Source organism: Siniperca chuatsi, linkage group LG19 (assembly GCF_020085105.1).
Source record: "Siniperca chuatsi isolate FFG_IHB_CAS linkage group LG19, ASM2008510v1, whole genome shotgun sequence".
NCBI classification, from domain to species: domain Eukaryota; kingdom Metazoa; phylum Chordata; class Actinopteri; order Centrarchiformes; family Sinipercidae; genus Siniperca; species Siniperca chuatsi.
This window is the reverse complement of record NC_058060.1, coordinates 21,615,682-21,634,958: the sequence shown is the minus strand read 5'-3', so window position 1 is coordinate 21,634,958 and position 19,277 is coordinate 21,615,682. Positions and strand designations below refer to the sequence as shown.

General features: G+C 40.3%; 1 protein-coding gene across 2 annotated transcripts in view; it reads left to right on the top strand.

The window, feature by feature from the left end:
- The first annotated feature begins 67 nt into the window (after nucleotides 1–67).
- epc1a (enhancer of polycomb homolog 1 (Drosophila) a) overlaps nucleotides 68–19,277 on the top strand; it is a 32,373-nt gene continuing 13,163 nt past the window's right edge. The window contains exons 1-7 of one of the 2 annotated variants that reach the window (XM_044176441.1): nucleotides 68–359; nucleotides 1,128–1,248; nucleotides 10,869–11,028; nucleotides 14,066–14,211; nucleotides 14,765–14,971; nucleotides 15,306–15,454; nucleotides 18,555–18,708. In XM_044176441.1, coding sequence (XP_044032376.1) covers nucleotides 10,929–11,028; nucleotides 14,066–14,211; nucleotides 14,765–14,971; nucleotides 15,306–15,454; nucleotides 18,555–18,708 — 756 coding nt within the window. In that variant the 5' untranslated portion in view covers nucleotides 68–359; nucleotides 1,128–1,248; nucleotides 10,869–10,928. Of the gene's footprint in view, nucleotides 360–1,127; nucleotides 1,249–3,333; nucleotides 3,857–10,868; nucleotides 11,029–14,065; nucleotides 14,212–14,764; nucleotides 14,972–15,305; nucleotides 15,455–18,554; nucleotides 18,709–19,277 lie in introns of those variants that run through there. The other variant, XM_044176440.1, reaches the window with a different exon arrangement.

Genomic DNA, 19,277 nt, shown 5'->3' with positions numbered 1-19,277 from the left:
GGGACCAGTGAGCTCATCCTCCCCGAGCTCTCCACAGGTGATTGGTGGCATTTACCCTCCAATCACAATTCGCCTGCAAAGTGGCTTGGTGGTCAGTTTGGATCTTTTTTTGTCGAAGTAACCTTAGCGAACTATCCAAGTTTACCGTCAGCGACAGGACATCACTTTCTCTACCCTAGCGTTTGTTTCCAGCGACCCTTTCACAGTCAGTTAACCGCACTTTCAAAAATAAAAATAAAAAATTAAATCGTTTTCCTCTTAGGAGTCCTGAAGGGGGCTAACCAGCGTTAGCATTGGGCTAGCATGACAACCAGAAGAACTGCCATCATCATCCTCCCCTTTGGCTTTGCTAGCAGCAGGTAAGTTGCAACTCCGGCTCAAGCTAGTTTTTCCCTTGTTATATTTGTGGGAATCGAAAGGGACGCCTTTCAGTTGCGGACAAGTTAGTTGCAAGTTCAAATTAAACTGTTGGCTGTCTGTCCGCAAACTGTTAGCTGGCTGGTAAATGGCGCAGGGTCAGGGTAACTGGGCTAAGCTAGCGTTAGCAGCCTGTTAGCTAGCCTCGGTGTCGCTGTTCCTTGTGCAAACACAGCTGTGTCTGTTCTTTGGGCTCGAAAGGAATTATAAGCCCGGTAAAAACTGCTTTGTAATCGGCTTCGTAGCGGTAATTCCTTGTCGTCCACATTTGCTAAGACGTCTTTTTCTGTCGTGTCCTGCTCTGTTTACCCCTCTACTCTTCCATAAATGGGTTTGCACTAATGTGCACTCTGTGATAAAACTTGGTCTACATTATTAAACACGGTCCAAAGGAAAATGCTTCTATAATGAAACCATACCGTCATTTAAATTGATAAAGAGCAAATGTGAACTTGAGAATGCTAGTGTGGGTGTGTGTTGTAGATAATTGTCAAATCTTGTTCCAAGTTTTCTCCCCAGTGACCCCACATATTTCGGTTTATGATTTTAATTAATGCCCAATAGAGACGAAAATAAAGAACGTGACAATAAATGCTGAGCCGTGGCGCATCTTTGTGGCTAATAAGTCATATTAACCATGTACTTTTAACAGACTAGACAATGTTAATTATGTTTTTATTAGTATGTCTTACTTGCCCTCTGTTTCACAGATCTCCATTATGGTCTACAATTGTGAGCCTATTGCTCCCAAATGGATGATGATTATCGTGTCAGCCTCCCACTTCTGTATCATTCACTCATGCCCACAGGAATTGACACCCACCCCTACAGGTTATTTGTATTTCTTATCTTTCACATTCTATTTAGATCTGACAGTAAAGTTGTTGTTGTTTTTTGTTGTTGTTTTAACATATCTTGTGCCCCTGAATATCACAATGTAAAATCAGGTAGCCAAGGTCAGGGCTGTGTTACCCATAGGGGCTACCCACCTTTAAAAATGTCTGCACACCCATTTCCTATTTCTCAGTATTGCATATACTGACATTTTGCTTTTGCACAATTCATCTGGTTTTAAACATTTGTGTTGCAGTGCTAAACTTTAACCACACATATGTTGTAATGATGAATATATGCGTTTATGTCCGTCTTGATATAAGTGCTTGAGCTCTCTTAGATCATATGCACAATGTACAGATGGGTGACAAATGAAGGGGAAAACCAACATGAAGTGTCTTAGAATGGAGTCAGGCCACCATCATTTATATTGTGTATATACCACCTTTTTATTTAATCAAGTAATATCATTGAGATCAAGATCTTTTTTGCAAGAGCGAGCTGAGTACAGCAGATAGAAAGAAAAAGGAACATAGCCAGACATAACAAAAGGACATATAGCATCAGAGACAGTCACATACATCACTAAATAGATTTGAAGATGAAAGTTTATATTACATCATTTTGGTTTGATTTAAATAAACATCCAGAAAATGCCACATTGTCGAAAGTCGTCAGCGGAGAAAGGCAAGACATATCTCGTCTAACCAGCGGTCAAATGTAAATAACATTGCAGTACATCAGTAATGTGCAGAAGGACCTGTCAGGATGCACAGTTGTCCCACCCTTGAAGCTTTTCAGCTACAACAGCAGAAGACTGTGCTGATTTCCACATCTAACAGTTACAAACAAGAAACTGAAGCTACACCAGGATGAAGCAACACTTTATCACAAAAAGTGACAGCTAACAAATTAAACAATGTTGCCAGTTTGAGTCTATCTTGATTTCTATTGCTTGGCAAGGAGTGAATCCATGGATCTATCCTACCTTTGCTGTGGTCATAACATCATGTAAGGACCATTAGAAAGAATTATTATACCACCACTGTTATTCATTGTTAATACCCAGGCACATAATTTGTCTGGTGAACAAAAGGATAATGCACATTCTCAAAAACGACAAAAGAGCTTCAGGAATTTAATGTAAAGAGTGCTTGAATGTGGTCTTGTTTAGGACTGTAAATTAATTTAAAGTCAATTTCAGTGTTTTCAGTCTGGCTGTATTTGTATAGCTTTTGCCATCTTGTCAATTCTAATTTTATCAATTTCTTAACTGTAAACGTCATATTTTCAGTTTGCACAGGGTACTCTTCTCCAGTCCTGTTCGAGTCAAGGAATAACTAGAAAAAATGTACTCAAATGTGGCCAAAGTGTATAAATTTAAACCAACCTAAACCAACATTACATAGCTTGACTAAATTGGTATTTACTGCACAACCATTTTATTGTGAGCTGTTTCTGTTTTTGTGTCCACCCTCTGCAGGTGCATGTACAGTATCTGAGTGATCCTAATCTTTTGACGATTGCAAGGATTACAGCATAGTTTTGGAGATGGGAATGTTGACCCACTTTTCTAACTTTGTCTGACCCTGTTTATATATCTTGTGCACGAACAGAAAAGTAAAGCACAAACGGTTCACTTGTAATCATAGTGGAGGATTGTAGTGCATTAGTGCTTGTACCACAGGGTGGCGATATTTGCAAAACAATCGATTCTAATTGGAAAAGCATGTGTCTTGTTTTTGGTTGTACATTAATTTTAACACACAACATAAGTTTAAAATTCTGTGTGTCCTTGCAAGCTTAAAAAACAATCTCACATAGCCTGCCTGCGAGTGGTAACTGTTTTAAATATAATCTACTTCAATGCTGTGGTGCGACAGACATGCGTTCAGTTTCAGTTGATTTATTATTTATTGCCAGTTGTTTTTTTTCTTTTTTTCATAGAGAATAAATATGTTTTCGTACGTCAGCATCAGCCTTGCGTATTACAGGATGAGAACATCCCGAGCCTGGGAAGTTCACATCCCTTCATCAGCTTCCAGCATCTTGCCCCCACCGTCGGTACACCCCCCTCCTTCCCTCGTACCCCAAGGGTCTCGCGAGCGCGCACGCGTGCGAAACTGCGTGGGAATGGCTGTTTGTGTGATCGAGGGGGTTGGGCCGCTTGGAGCGAGCGGAGAGCTGCATGAGTTTGTAATGTCCGCCATGTTGGCCATGGCGTATTGAACCGGGGAGGAACAGCGGAGCCTAGGAGAAAAAGAGACCGACAGAGAGCGACCGAGAACCGGGCCTGCCCGGCTCTGTTCGCGCTGCTACGGACCCGAGCCTGCCCTCAATCGACCGACTGACTCCTAGAGACCGTCACAGATTCATCCATGAGAACTCGAGGCAGACCTGCTGTTATTCCTAGCAGATCGAATAGATTTATGCTGCATCTTTTAATATAAAAATGAGTAAATTGTCGTTTCGGGCACGGGCGCTGGATGCTAGTAAGCCTCTACCCGTCTTCCGCTGTGAGGATTTGCCTGACCTGCACGAATATGCCTCAATCAACCGGGCAGTGCCGCAGATGCCAACTGGGATGGAAAAAGAAGAGGAATCGGTATGTTGTTTTTATTGCTGCCCGACTGGTGGGGGATCACTTTTGCAGTGTTTTCATATCGAGGGGCGCCACTATGTTGCCTGCGCAAGCTTGTGCAAAATGGCCGCCATATCTGCTGTTTCGTGCACACGACGGATCTCGATAAATACTGAATATTACGACCCTGTTCTACCACAGGTGTTAATACAAGCTTGCAGTGGTTTGATATTTTATTCGTAAGCCGTGTTGTGTCCATTTGTTTCACTTGCAATTGCACCCGAAAGCACAAAGAAGTCACGTGACTTGTATCTGTTCCACCATTTTGTTGACTTTCTCTTTGGTAAAGGCAAGCTGGGATAGGCCTTGGACGTGGTGTACTTTCCGTGAACAAATGCCAGGGGGAGACACTGAGCCCCCAGCCCGGTTTGACAGCTAGGTGTTGCGTGTTGACAGCTCCAGGTCTGCCATGTGTGCTGCACACTGCCTGCACTTGGCGTCGCCTGTTTGGTGGTGATCGTAGAGAGAAAAACATCTTGCAGATCCTGCCCTCTATTTAATCATAACATACACCTGCAGAATTGCACAGTGCCACGGGAACATAATGTGTTAGGACATGCATGGTATGGCGATGGTAGTGTTATCCTAGAGCCGGCTCCTTTTACGTTTTCAGCACGACATCTGTTTTGGTCACTGGACAGCTTACAGTGTGTATTTATTAATGAGAAGTGAGAAGGGCCACCAAATTGCAACAATAATGACTTCAAAAGCATTGTAACAGATCAGTTTCTTTCAGTGTGTCTGTAAACAGTTGTGAGTTTAGTGAATTTATTTTGTAATGTCTGCACTTTTCTGTGAACTGAGGGTATAAGAATATACCACTTCATTTACAGTTGTTATGCAGAATGTTGTAGCCTCACTCACAAATCAGACTTTAACTAATTTCTGAATCTGCTTTTATAATGCAGCCTTTATTTAATCATCTGGAGTCTTGGATTGTCATTAAGAGCTGTATTATGACTGATAAGGTCTTTTTATTTTTTTGCATAACATTTAGGTTGTCTAATATTTGTTTTAGCTTGTCAGAATTTTAGCTCATGGAAACTTAATCCTAGTTTGTTTACTCTTGTGTATAGTAGGTTAGTATTGCATATTGCTCGCATTCAAGTCACGTTGAAAAATAGAAATGATTTGCATTGTGCCTGCAGACAGAATATGTAAAGCCATGTAACTATAACCCATGTGAACCACACCTTGATAGGTTGGATATAGCTCAGATATAGCCTTGGTATTCAACAAAAAGGGTCACTCCATTCACTTCACCTTCCATTCACTAACCCTCCACATTTGCAATTTTTACCTGAACTGTTTTAGATCTGTTCGACTATTTATGGAATGTATGTTGTCGTCAGTTAATAGCTGGTTATTATTGCTGGTTGTAGACAAAGCATTAAAGACTAGTGTATTAGCTGGTATTTATTACCCCTCCTGTCCCGCTCTGCTGAATTTGTCTCCGTCAGAACATCAGCAGGAGAGCCCCTCTATGTCGCCGAGACACCTCAGCAGACACACACACAAGGAAAGCACGTAGGGGGCCCTCAAAGTCAGCAGAAATCCTGCCCCCCTGCCAGCCCTCCTCCACCTACTGTACACATACACACAGCGACATTACATAACAGAGTGACAGAAGAGATAAAGAGGACAGTTTTACTACAAGGCTGTGCATGGCTTAGCTTCCTGACCCACATCCTGTCTAGCAACAATGGATTGTTGCTGACTGAGTGACCACATGCTGGCCTGAGAATTATGTCACTTTAAGAAGCCACTAAGCACACTTTGCAATCTTGATGAGGTTTTAGTATTGATGGCATGAGCACACATAGGAAGGAATATATTTTCATAACCCACCAATACTGTTGGCAGGTTGTCCTTATCAGGGTATCCAATTCGGTGAAAGAATACATCTGGTGTCAGCGATAAGCCAAATCCATAGCTGATGGACCCCTCTTTTTTTGTGTGTGGCTGATTTAAATCACCTAAATAAGTGCCTTTGTATGTCGGCCTCATCTACATTCATGGAGTCAAATCTGACAGAAATAATTAACCTCTAAAAGCACAATTTGTGCGCCATCAGTAGTTGCAGTGGAACTGGAAATATGGCGCTTCATTCATTAATAGTCTGTGCATGCACAATGTCTTACACAGCATAAAACAATTCACCTGCTGTGCTCCACTGTGGCTTTTCAACACACATCACATGGGTATATGTTCTGTTTTAAGACTTTGTATTTCAGTGCTATATTGCAGTTTATAGAAGTAGTAGAGATAGTACATACATTGCCATGACAGTAGCCAATCGGAACATTTTATCCAGTCATTGAATCAGGGGCTCTGTAATTGTTCCATTTGCGCTGATAATTAAATATGTAGAGATTCATTGAGTCCTGTTCAGAGGAGCAGGTGTAGCTTGTCAGGAATCATACAGTTCAGTTGGACAATGGCAATGTCAGTAAAGTCTGCAATGTAGGAAGGACACAAGAAGAAATAAACAAAATATGTACGTTGTTTGCATAATGCTGTCATTCACAATGGAGTAGAGATTTGAAAAAGCAAATGGAACAAATTATGTGTTGCTCAGACTCAGATTCTCTCTCAGATATGTACAAGTCATATTATTTGGTAATGAAGTAAAATCTGCATATACTGTGCCTTAAATTATAAAATCATCTTAGTACTCAAAATAAAGAGAACTTGCTATAATGACCACATGAGCGTTGAATTGAAGGAATACATCCTCATTACAGTTGCATAGCTCTTATGCAACAACATTGCATGTTTTGCTACTTGGATGATGTCCTGTTGGCGTTTTGTGGTAGTTTATTAAGGGCAACATTGATTGTCATTTCAGTTATAGATGTTGTAAAACATCGATCACTTCATCTGTCTGAGTTTTGTTAGATGTAAAGGAATGTAGTAGTGGCTTCTCTTATTTTTTGGCTGCTTGTTTGTTTTGTTGCATGCATTGTGGTGCTTTGTAGATTTTAGATAGGGTGTGTGCCTGGATTCACTGAGCAGATTGCCTTTCTTAAGACTTGCTGGCCTTCCTCCGGTCAGCATGAGCTGGAAACACCTGCGGGAGGCCACACTTTTGTTGCCATGGCAACTTTTATTGGAGTCATGTATTTTTCTTGGGAACATTAAATGGAAGGAACGTGTGGTGCTGTGAAAAATGGATTTTCATTTTTCTTTACTCTATCTGTATCTGTGGCCGTGACAGAAAGCAGCACCACCACTGTGAAGACTTGACAGTCCCAGAACACTTTGTGTTGAAAGAACAAGATAATTGGAGGTTCAGTATTAGTTAGTTTTTTCTGGGGTTAGAGGCAGAGCAGTTAGCAACTACTCTGTAACTGAGAGGTGTCAGCATTGCCCACCGTGCATCCATTAGCGGCCAGCATTAACATTCAGTTGTGTTTTCTCTTGAAGTGTCCTTGAACTCTTACCTTTTTCTCATTTTTTATTTTAGGGAAGAATGAAAATAAAGACGACTCAGTGTTTCAGTATGAACAAACTATTACAAATTAGACTTTTCTAGAAACAAACATACAGTAGTGACATGTCGTCTTAAAATTTTGATTAAAACAGACAGTTGCAAGAGGTCCTAGAATAACCTAGTTTACTCGTTCCCAGTGCGCCATTCATAAAAGCCCTTTATCCCAACTCGCCCAATTCTTCAGCAGAGGAAATCCCAGGCTGTAAACCTTGGTTGTAAGGATCATAGCTGCTAAAGATCAGGGTATCTTTAGGTCAGAGGCAGCTCAGGGTAGCCTGCTGCATTTTGCCAAGCTGATATCCTCTACAAAAGCATGCCAAGGCAGGTCTGGGCCAGGCTCAGGTTTAATTGATTCCTTACGCTCACTCTTAATGCAGATTCCTTAACTCACAAAGCTCACGGTTCATCAGAGACATAGCTCTGTAGGTGTGACTTAGAGTGTGAATGATTGTATGTCTACATGTTTTAGACTTACCTCATTATGTAATGTGATTAAGCCAAACCAGAGTTATTTTGATGTAAACATTTCCATCACTATGTATAAGAAACTTTATAGACCATGTTTCTGTGTCAACACTTTCCATAATACATACATGTCATTCAAATGTTTCTCTATTTCAAGACTCAACTCCCTTCAGCATAGATGTACAGTAGCTTTTGCTTGTAATCATTGACTAAGGCTGGCAGTATTCTCCCAATAAAATTGATTTTGCTGTCCTCTGTGTTCAGAGCTTGTTTTTTTTATATTTAAAGTTGCTGTTAATATTTAAAGTTGCTCCGCTCTGAGGATGGAGAACCACAGCCTCTGTAGTTTTAGACCAACAGTTTTAAACTGGCTAAGCAAGAGGTTGTTAAATGTAGGCTCACGTGAAACTGGATAATTGCAGGCGGTTGTGCATTGGGCAGTGAACAAGGCTGTGCGAAAGTTTCAACAAGCTTGGCTGGACAGTTTACACACACTGCAACAATGGAAGCCAAATACAGCACTTTGTTTTTGTCCAAAACCTGTTATTTGCGTTTGTGAACATGCCACATTCAATTGTGTTTTTAGAGCAACACACCAGCTTAAGCTGGTGACAAATTACTAGTGATATGTGAATAGATGGCAATTTGTTTGTGGTACGTGTATGTTTACATCCCAAACTCATTTAGAGCCACCAACAAGCAGGCAGTGGGTGATTGATGTTGCCTGAATCACCCACTGCTGCCTGAACACTTTCACTTTAGTCCCAAGGTCCTCAAGGTTAAATTCACAATGGTCCAGTGAAAACAATAAGCTGTTTTCTTTGTGTATTGGTTGTAGAGAAAGTGTACAACGCTGGGCTTGAGGATAAGCTTACCAGGGGCAGATGGTTCAGCTCTGGACACATGCTGTGTCCTTTCATGCCAGCTCACAGCTCTGATATGGTTCTCCTGTTACTCCACGCAGAGCTCCTCATGGCTTTGGATTATACTTAAGGCCCTAACCACTTAAAACACCCACGCAAGTGTGGAAGTGTCTAAAATGTAATATTTTTTGGGTGAGTTAAATTAGCTATGCATAGGCACGGTTTCGTTGATGCACATATTTGCCAGCCACAATTGGTGTGTCATTGAACATTGACCCATATCTCAAAATCCACCCAACAGACTGTAGCCGTGAAAAGTGTGTAATGTGCTAAATGAGTAGGCGCCCTGTTAAAATACTTGTTAGAGGAAGATGGGCCGCAGTCCATTTGACTGAATTGGCCATCTGTTGCATCAACTGTTGAGAGCAGGTCTACAAAGGTTGTGTACTACAGAATGACATTTATAATAATTGTCTTTGTTGCAGATGTTATTACTAGAGCTTAAAGTAGGTCTAGGTTACATTTTAGGCATTCAATAATAAGGATGTGTGTGAAGGTCTATCAGTAATATGTTATTTATTTTAAACAGAATTATGTGTTTATAGAAAAATGATTTGTGTTGTGTGAGATTCTTAGCATCGCATCTTTTTAGGTGACTATCGGATTACATAATGTAAAAACACTCTGTGCATGCTGAGTTCAAGAGTCAAACTGTGTGACTCATTTGCCAATGTCCTCGCTTGTGCTGCCAAGTTAGTACCAGATTTTCTGATGGAGAGACTTGCAGGTATTTAATCTATGATCCCATGTCTGAGAGTGTGCAACAGTATTGTTGTAAACTTTTAGGACAGGTTTTCTTTCCGACTAACTTTGTGGCTTGCTCTGGCTGGGAGCTGCTGCAAATGAAAACAATGAGTCGCTATCGCGATAGTAGGGTTACCTGTGCAGGGCTCAAAATGATGTTTTTGCCAGAGAGCACATGCTTTGAAGTACAACTACACTGACTGAATCTCACCTCCGTGGACTCGCAGTGGATTGACACACCAATACACTTGCTGATAATCCTTGTATCTCATAGACAGGCCTTGTTCAATGCGCCAAAATCCTACACCATTCTTCTACTAATGACTCATTTCTCTGAGATACAGCATTGAGAACTATGATGGGGTGTGTGTGTGTGTGTGTATAGGCATAACATTCTATGACAAATGGTGTATTCTGCCTTATTAGACAAGCAGAGACAAGTGATTAGAGATAATGTTGAAAATAAGAGCTAAGAAATGCCAGAAAAAAACATTGGAACATAATCAGTAAAAGGAATTAAACTATTTAGGTGGATATGTGACTGTGGCAGCCCTATCCTGTTTTGAAATTCTTTGTTTTTGGATAATTGCCATCACGTTTTGTACTCATTTTAATGAACAGGCTATAATTCCTCTTACATGCTTCAGGACTATTATCAAGATGTAAAAAAATAATAATAATAAACACAAAAAAAGGAAATTTATTTATTTTTTTAGTTTTATATTTTTTTAAAACATTGTGCAACCATTTCCCCACACAGCTTGTGCAACATATTGTGCTAATAAACTATCCTGCTAGTCTAATGAGAGTTTGGGATTGTAATTTCTCCTGATGTGAGATGTCATTTCCCTGTGATTGTGCTGAGGCTTGTGTGGAATGACCTTAAGATCCTGTGCTACAAACCACATGAATTAACCCACAAGCCTGTACTGTTAAATCCTGTACTTTAATTTTTGTAATCTGGAATGTCTGGTTGTTTTGTGGTTGTTAGTCCTCTCTGAAAGAGACTGGGCTCGTGATTCAGTATGTCTGGAAACAAATGGAAAATTCATTAAACTCATGATGAAACGGTGATATTTTTTCACCAAAGTTAAGTCAATCTTGCTAATTTTTATTCCCATCCCATTATACAGCAGTACACTTATTTGTCGATGTATATCCATGTAATGAAGTGATATTTATCAACAGTTTCTGTCTACTGGCTGATAAATGTAAGTGAGCATGTCTCTGGTGGAAAAAGAACAGTATACAACTAAATCAAGAAAAGGATTTCTGGAAAAAAAAGTATGTCGAGCTCTTTAAATTGAAGACAGTCTGATGTAAACAGCTGTTTTCTCTCTTTCTCTTCCAGGAGCACCATCTCCAGCGGGCCATCTCGGCGCAGCAGGTATATGGCGAGAAGCGGGACAACATGGTTATCCCCGTCCCCGAGGCAGAGCGCAACATCACGCACTATGAGTCCCTCTACCCTGGGGAGTTCAAGATGCCAAAGCAGCTTATTCACATACAGCGTGAGTAGCAGGCCGCTTGCAACAGGATTATCCTCTTAGCTGTGTTAGTGGTCTGTGAGCACATGGTGATTTTGTTGCCATTTGGATGCATTGGGTGTGTCTGATGGTTTTAGAGAGTTTATGCTGCTGATTGAGAGATTTGTGGAGCAGTTAGTTATTATTGTAAGTGTGAGGTCAGTCCAACTGGCTACAAATGAAGCAGGCCTCATTAGTGTCGGATCACGTGAAAAATTATTGATTTTTCATATAATATGTGTGGACACTAAAAATCTTTACTAAAAATGATTCAGAACAATGCCAGTGTGTCATGGATGCAAAGCAACAAACATTATTGCATGTCGAAAATGGTATGGCCATCCCCCCTCTTTCTCCCCAGAGATGGACTCCTTAACTGTGAGTGATAAATTATCATAAACTTTTACCCGTCTTTACCCGCTGCCATTTTTTCATGAGTAGGGATGTGTATCGTTAGAATTTTATTGATACTACTATTCTTATTGATGCTCTTATCGGTTCGGTTCTTTATCGATACTCTTCGATAATCAGTTATTTTTCATTACTAAATAAATGCTTTTTAGAAAATATAATATAAATCTATAAAAAAGAATAAATTCAGAACAGGATTAGAATTACATTTTTTAAATATAACTAAATGTTGTTTTTTGAGCAGTAACAGCAAAGTCACTATATACAAAATAATATCTGACTGGGAACAAATCTAAAATTCCATTCAAATAAATCATATTCCTGATATCAAAATACTGAGTGAAGTCTGTGTTCTTCATTCTTTCTAAACATCTGTCAGCATCAGTCCTCCTGTCCTTTGTTCTCTTCCCTCTGCTGCTGATTCACTGCATGTAAGTTATTGCTGGTAGAGGGCCAAATTTTAAAATTTGTGGCAAAATGGATAAACAGACCACATATAGACTGGTTTGTTTTAGCTTGTCTGTAACAATTCACTATTAGCCGAGCTAGCTTGCTGTGCTTGTGTAAAACACATGAGAGACTGCAGACAGAGCAGATTAAAATATCGTTCTACATGTTCACATTTTCATGCTTGTTGAAGAGGTGTGTTAATAAAATATTGCTTTTTACTCATGGAGGCTTTATTGCACTTGTCTAATCTGCTGACTGCGCTATGCGCGAGTGTGTGGGGCATGTGGGCATCGGGTGTGATAATACTACGGTCTTTAATGGTTTAGACCCAGGGCCTGTTTAATACCGAGATTCAGTACCCATCCCTACTTGCAAGTGCCCGATCAGTTTGTCCAACTCTCAACAGAGATGAGAGGGCTCACTCCTTAGCTACTTCCATCATCAGCTGCGGAAAAATACATGTCTTTAATTATTTTTGAATTATTTTTTGATCGCCCGACATGGCATTTTACTTGCCCTGGGCAATTGGGCAATCCTTATTGTTGAGTCCTGCTTATGTGTATAATCAAACACAGCTGTGTTGCATGTTTCATGTGGGAAAAGGACATATTGTTTGTAGTCTGTAAATGTGGTTAGCAGGGTTCCCACGGGTCCTTAAAATCCTCGAAAGTTTGTGAATTTGAGGGGAAAAAATAAAGTCCTTGAAATATTTTTGAAAATAGACATGGGTCATTGAAAGTGCTTGAATTTATGTATTTTGTGCATAAATAGAAATTGAAGTTTTGTTTTTTTTTGTCTTAACAGCACAATTCAAACCTCAATATTTTTAATTGTCTGAGAGCTTCTGTAAAGCCTGCTAGTTTTCATAAAAACTATCAGTGATGTAACAGTAATTAGTCTAACCTTTATCTGTGTCTCAATTTATGCCTTGTGGGTCTTTGAATTTGAGGGAATTGTGCCTGGAAAGTCCTTGAATTTGATGTTTAACAAGTTGTGGTAACCATGGGTTAGTTTTCTGGTTCATAAAATGACTGCATAGGTTCATGAGAGTCCTTCATCTGGAGAGAATGGCATTAAACAAACAGTCCGAAAGTCACAATGAAGTAGTATTTCTCAACAAAAATGTGAGACCAAATTCCATTTGTTTGCTGTATACTGCAGCCATTAGATTCAATATGTTTGAATTAGCAACATGTAAACCAGAGGGACAACTGTAACAGATATTTTCAGCTTAGTTGTGCAGCTCTGTTTTTCTGTTATCTAACAGTTTAAAAATGGGGCGGTGAGAGGGAATGCTGCATACCTTTCCAAAGGCTTCAGGTTTTGACAGGTTAATGTGTTGATTATAGTGGGGCTTTCATAGTGACAGTGCAGTAAACATACGTTGTTGTTTTTTTTTTTTTGTTTTTTCCAGTGGTCACAGTAGCTGATGGATTACAACAGACAGCCACTTCCCCATTTTAACAGACTAATGTGTTATAGTTTGGAGAATCTCCAGGCCATGGCTGGAAATTCTGGCCTGACTGGTTGAGCAAAAAACCTAAGCTACAGGCAATATTTATGAGCAAGTGGCTGGTTAAGTTCCCAGCCTGGACACTGTGTTTGTCCTGTAGCACTGCTTCATTGAGTTGGTGAAGGCACAGAAGCAAACACAAGCACAGTGATTTGTCATGATAAAATGGTGTGTTTATATTTTTAACAAAGTTTGGCAGTAGTTGTCTGAAAATACTGGCGTCTGCATTTCATACCCCATGGCTTGTGTTTATTGACTTTGCCTGAAAGGTACTGCTCCTAAATACAAGTGACTTTGCATTATAAAATCATGACATGGCTTTATTTCACTATGGTAAATACCATTTGCTCTTGAAACACATCTAATCCAACACATGCAACAGATTTTCTGAAAATTGTGAGATCTGTCTGTGCAAGGTAAAACGTGTAGATTTGTTTTTCGCTGAGTAATGAAATATGTTTTAATATGCTGAAATATGTCATACTTATTTGATAAGAAGCCATCAAGTTCATGCACAGTGCAGCCGACTCAAGTAGCATTTATAGAAGTGATGTTGTGTCTACTTAGGCCTCCTGTTCCTGACGATGCCTTTTGAATTAATGTGTCTGTGTCTGTCTCCTCAGTAACCAACTCTTCTCCATCTCACAGCTTTCAGTTTGGACACAGAGCAGCCAGACTACGACCTAGATTCAGAGGATGAGACGTTTGTGAATAAGCTGAAGAAGAAAATGGAAATCACAGCCCTGCAGTTTGAAGAAATGATAGACCGACTGGAGAAAGGCAGTGGGCAGCAGGTATTTGTCTGTCTGGGGGAAAATACTGGTTTGCATGGTATTTGCACAAACACATATCTGGCTTTGCTTTATATAGATTAAATAAGCCCACTAAGTCAGATTGTGCTTACTCTGTAGTGAATAAAGTCCTGGTTCTTACCCTGTCATTCGAGATGTGGGTCATTGCCTTAGTCCTTGGTTTCTTTAACAGTTATGGAAAGCTACTGCATTTTCTACTCCAAGCTACTGCATGGAGTTCTTGTCATCTCTGACTAATAAGTAAGCTACTTAAATTCATACTACTGTCAAACTTAGAAGTATGAGTTTGAGGTGTGCCTGAAGGCAACAAGACTTCTCCACTCTACCACACTGCTGAAAGCAAAAAAGCTTTGTTTTGCAGTGATTATGGCTGTTTAAAACGACTGCAACTTGTTCAAAACACCTGGTTTCTCTCTGTGTTGTTTATTATATCTTTATTATACATGGAACACATGAATACTTGTTAAATGTACTGTCACGGTGCTGTGGCTCTGACCATTGCACTGACTTGGTCTCTCCCATTGTTGTTCCACAGCTCGTCAGTCTCCAGGAGGCCAAACTGTTGCTGAAGGAGGACGATGAGCTGATCAAGGAGGTGTTCGATTACTGGAGCCGCAAGAGGAAAACCTGCAAGGGTGGCTCCCTAATTCCCAACGTCAAGCAGGAGAAGAGGGATGGCTCTAGCACCAGCGACCCCTATGTGGCCTTCCGCAGACGGACGGAGAAGATGCAGACTAGGAAGGTAGGAATCTGTGGCCAAGAGAATGAAGCAGACGACGAGGCAAATGGAAGACATTGTGCTGTTGTACCTGTTGCATGCAAATTATGGCTTTTTGGTGGCCTAGTAGTTGGAAAATTGTTCTTTATCTTAAAGGACAACGGTTGTTTTAACCCATTGTGGGACATTTAGCTGCCAAAGAGTATTGTCTCTGATCTCTGATGATCCTTGTGGGAGGAAGCATATAATACTCAGCCATAGTACTGCTCATCAGGTATCCTTCTGGTATGGACAAAGCCCTATATTCAGCTTGGACACTTGTGGCTTTATGTCTAAATTATTACTGTTCCATTTTCAGAACCGAAAGAATGACGAAGCGTCGTATGAGAAGATGCTGAAGCTGCGTAGGGACCTGAGCCGAGCTGTCACCATTCTGGAGATGATCAAGAGGAGAGAGAAGAGCAAGAGGGAACTGCTGCACCTCACGCTGGAGATTGTGGAGAAGAGGTATGAAAGACCAGCATATGAAATTGGCCTGGAGAGAGTTTGGCAGTGGTTGTTAGGGTTGTCTGCACTGCATCAACTACTACTTGTTGGGCAAGTAGCTGCTATTAGGAGACTTTTTCAAAGGGATTTATGAGGCAGGAGTATGATAAATGCATAACAGATATTTATGAACAGATACATTTTTTGGATAATATGTTTTGCAGCTGTGCTCTCGTTCTGCCTCTCCAGGAGTGTTTTAGTAATGCTTTCTGATAGGGTTTTAAAACACCAATTGTTTACCTCCCGAAAGCTGAGAAGGTGATTGAGTCAGACCTTTACTACATGCTGTGTTTTGGGTGGCTTATGTGGTTAATCGACATGATTGATTAGGCTTTTGTTTACTCGTCAAGTTGAAATCCCAAATAGAGGACACTTGTCTACAAGACTGATAGTATAAAAGAGTCAACCACGTATTTTCTGTAAAGTCATGGTTCACTGCTCATGTTAATTGGGGGCACAGTTGTGTACACTGTTTTGCATGCTTTATCAATTTAGAGTTCACCCTGTTTATTCAGTAGTGTCAGGAGCAAATTAGCTCATTGACTTCTCTGTGTCTGTCAGAATCTTTTTTCAAGTCTGTTAGTCAGTAACCACTATAAACAGATATCTGCATATGAATGCAGAATCTGGAAGCAAGGGACAAGATTTAGGTATCGGAAGCATTCTGGTTTCTGTTTGTAGTCAGAGTAGTACTGACCAATCACGTTTGCGCGGGCTTTGGTTGCATCCAGGTAAACAGTAAGTGTGGCGAGCAAAAGAAGCAGAATGCATTGGCCAAAATGCAATCTAAGAACCCATTGGCTATCGTCTGACGAAGATTTAGCTTTTTATCAATCTCAGAACCCTCGAGATTAGCTTTTTTATTTATCTGCATTCAAAGCATCGTCGCACGATAGCAGGTTCCAAGATTACTAATCAGACTGTAAACACTGAGCAGCACACGGAAGAGGAAGTCTTAGCCCGGATGTCTGTTATCTGTTATCCAGATATCCACTGGCTACACCGGAAGCCCCGAAACATTGGCTGTTGCCCCCAGAGGCTAAATAGGTGATTGCCGATGGGTTCTGAGATTGGTTTGGCAGTACACTAGACTATATGTTTGTATTCTTTTGTTTTTAGTTTAAATTAATTTTTTTCTTTTCCAAGCTCCACTTTGAATTGGTCTGTTCGTTTCCCCCCAGTGGAGCCTTTGCGATCCATCTAAACATGACATCTGAATGGAATGAATTTGCTCTGAAAGTAGCTGTCAGTGTGAGCTTAAATTGGACCCTTCTCCTTGAAGTGCTTTTGATTTGTAGTGACATTTCAATTTCCTCTTGTTATCCCGGCCTGGTTTCTGCCTGTGCATCAAAGCCAGTGCTCACTCCCAGATTGGACTACTCTCTTCTCACTAGATAGCTTCTCTGGCCCACTTCATGATATTATGCTGGTGTAGAGTGACCCAGGTGTACTGCGTGGTGTATATAGTATGACAGTAGTGTGTTTTGGGCTGTTCCTACGCACTGAAGTTGAGGTGCTTTTGTCTGTTGGCCATGGCTGAATGGTGTTAACAGCATTAATTAGCAATCATGTTGCTGAATATTGAAGTATAAATGACATCTCCATATGTTGCAGGGCTCCAGGGTGCAACGATTTACCAAAAATCTGTCAAGTGCGACTAAACGTTTTCATTGGTCGCACTAGTGCTCCTGAAATTTAGCAGGTATGATAAACAACGCCATCCACAATCGATTAAAGAGTGGACAATCGCCCCTCGCTCTACCCCTCTTGTGCGGTCTACTGACAATCGCACATGTTCTGCAGAGAAACAGAGAGAGAGAGCCTCCAGTTTAATGTAGGTCTACTTATGCAGTTGTTTTGTAAAAGCTTGTAAGTGCACCGTTTCCTCCTCCACACACGGCTCACCTGCTGTTGTGAAAACGGAATCGCAGGGGGAAAAATCCAAAATGCGAGTTGTGTTGTTTGGGCAACTTTATAAAACCATACTGCTGTTGAAGAAAGTTAACAGAGCAGAAACAGAAAGAGGCGGGGCAAGCCGGTGTGTGTGGAGGAGTCCAGAGGTGTAGGTGTGTGCGTGTGTAGAGAAAAAGACAACTGAAGGGAAAAGCAAGGTGAGCAGATTAAAGTAGTTTGTGAGTAAACACTAAAATAAGAATTAAAATGTGAAATAACTTTCTAGAAATAGGGTAATATATATATGATTTTATATATTAGCCTTCTATGACTTATTGTTTATTCACTCATCTACTGTATATAATTTTTGTATATAACGTTTGTTTTTGTGAGTAGCATAAAAGGAAATACAACTCAAATCTCGTTATACAACCCTCTGTTGTAAAATGATAAATAAATCTACCTTGAACCTTTTTATATATATTATCCCCAGAAAGGTAAAGCTTAAAATGTATTATTGGGTGCGCCTAAATGGAAAAAGTTAGGCGCACCAGTGCCACCAATGTAAAACGTTAGCCTTGAGCCCCGTGTCATACTTTAGTAAATGTTAATGTAAAACTGACATGGTGTTTGGGAGAAGACCGTTTGGATAAAGTTAAAGCTGCAACTGAAGATTTTCTTAATTACTTATGAGTCTATAGGGTGTTCTTTACATGAATCTATTAGTGTTTACTGACAAAAATGACAGCTATTACAGTTTGCCAGAGAGCAGATTGTTCTGTTTCTCAAACCAATTGAAATAAACAAAAAGAAGGTTTTCCTAAAAGAACCTTGAATAAACCTTTTTAATTTGTAGGCCAGAAGCTGGAATTAGCCATTCCTCTGATCGATTGCACATCTTGTTATTTTAATGACATAGTAGTACACCCACTCATTTGGTCTGTTTGTAGAGCATTTACTTAAACCATGTGTCCCTTTTTTAAGTATGTTTCTTAGTGTTAGCTGTACTGATGCTACTGGGACCTGTTTCTGTGAATTCATTATGCTTTGCAATATAGTGATTCAATTTAACCGTAAAATAATCACTAAAACTGTTCTGCTGCTGATTTGTAAATATGCCCCCTTTTATGCTCACCAACTCCTTTACCCATGTCTCCTTTTCCATCAGGAATGCGATGCCGGACCTCGGCAGTGAGGTGATGGCAGAGGCACTTGCGCAGCGAGCTCTGGTGAAGCCTGTCTACACCATCCCCATCATTCCCCTGTCCAACAGTAACCAGTACAGACACCAGGACCACTTGGATATGAAGGACTACAAGAAAGTAAGGCTATGTACATTCACTACACAGTGGCTTCCTCATAATAATTTCAGGAACAGAATGGAAAATGATTTCCATCCTTTCTGGCTCTTGATGAGTGTGAGTGTTGGAACAGAATGTCTGTAGAAGTATCTGAAAATGTCATTGACTTCACATTTGTCCTTCACTTGAGTCAATTCACGCATTGATGATGGCTGAAGTGAGGAGCTATACAATGCAGTATACTGTACTACATATTGAACAATGAGACCTTGACATTTTCGTTGTTGAAAAGGTACAGAATTTTAAATGGCAACTAGGTTTGAATTATTGAAAATCATTGTCATACTGGGAGCATGTAACTGATTTCTTTACAGTTGTGTATCTCTATTCATGCCTGGTAATCAGAGTTATGTCATTATTGAGGCGGAAGGGTACATGCTTTATGTGCTGACTCTTTCAAACTCAAAACATTTAAGGTAAAGCTGAGTTGCCATATGCCAATAATGTAGCACTTCATTACACAGCACTGTTGTGAACTCTGTGTCACCTCTCCTCATTATAACTTCATTAGCTCCAGTGTCCAACAACCC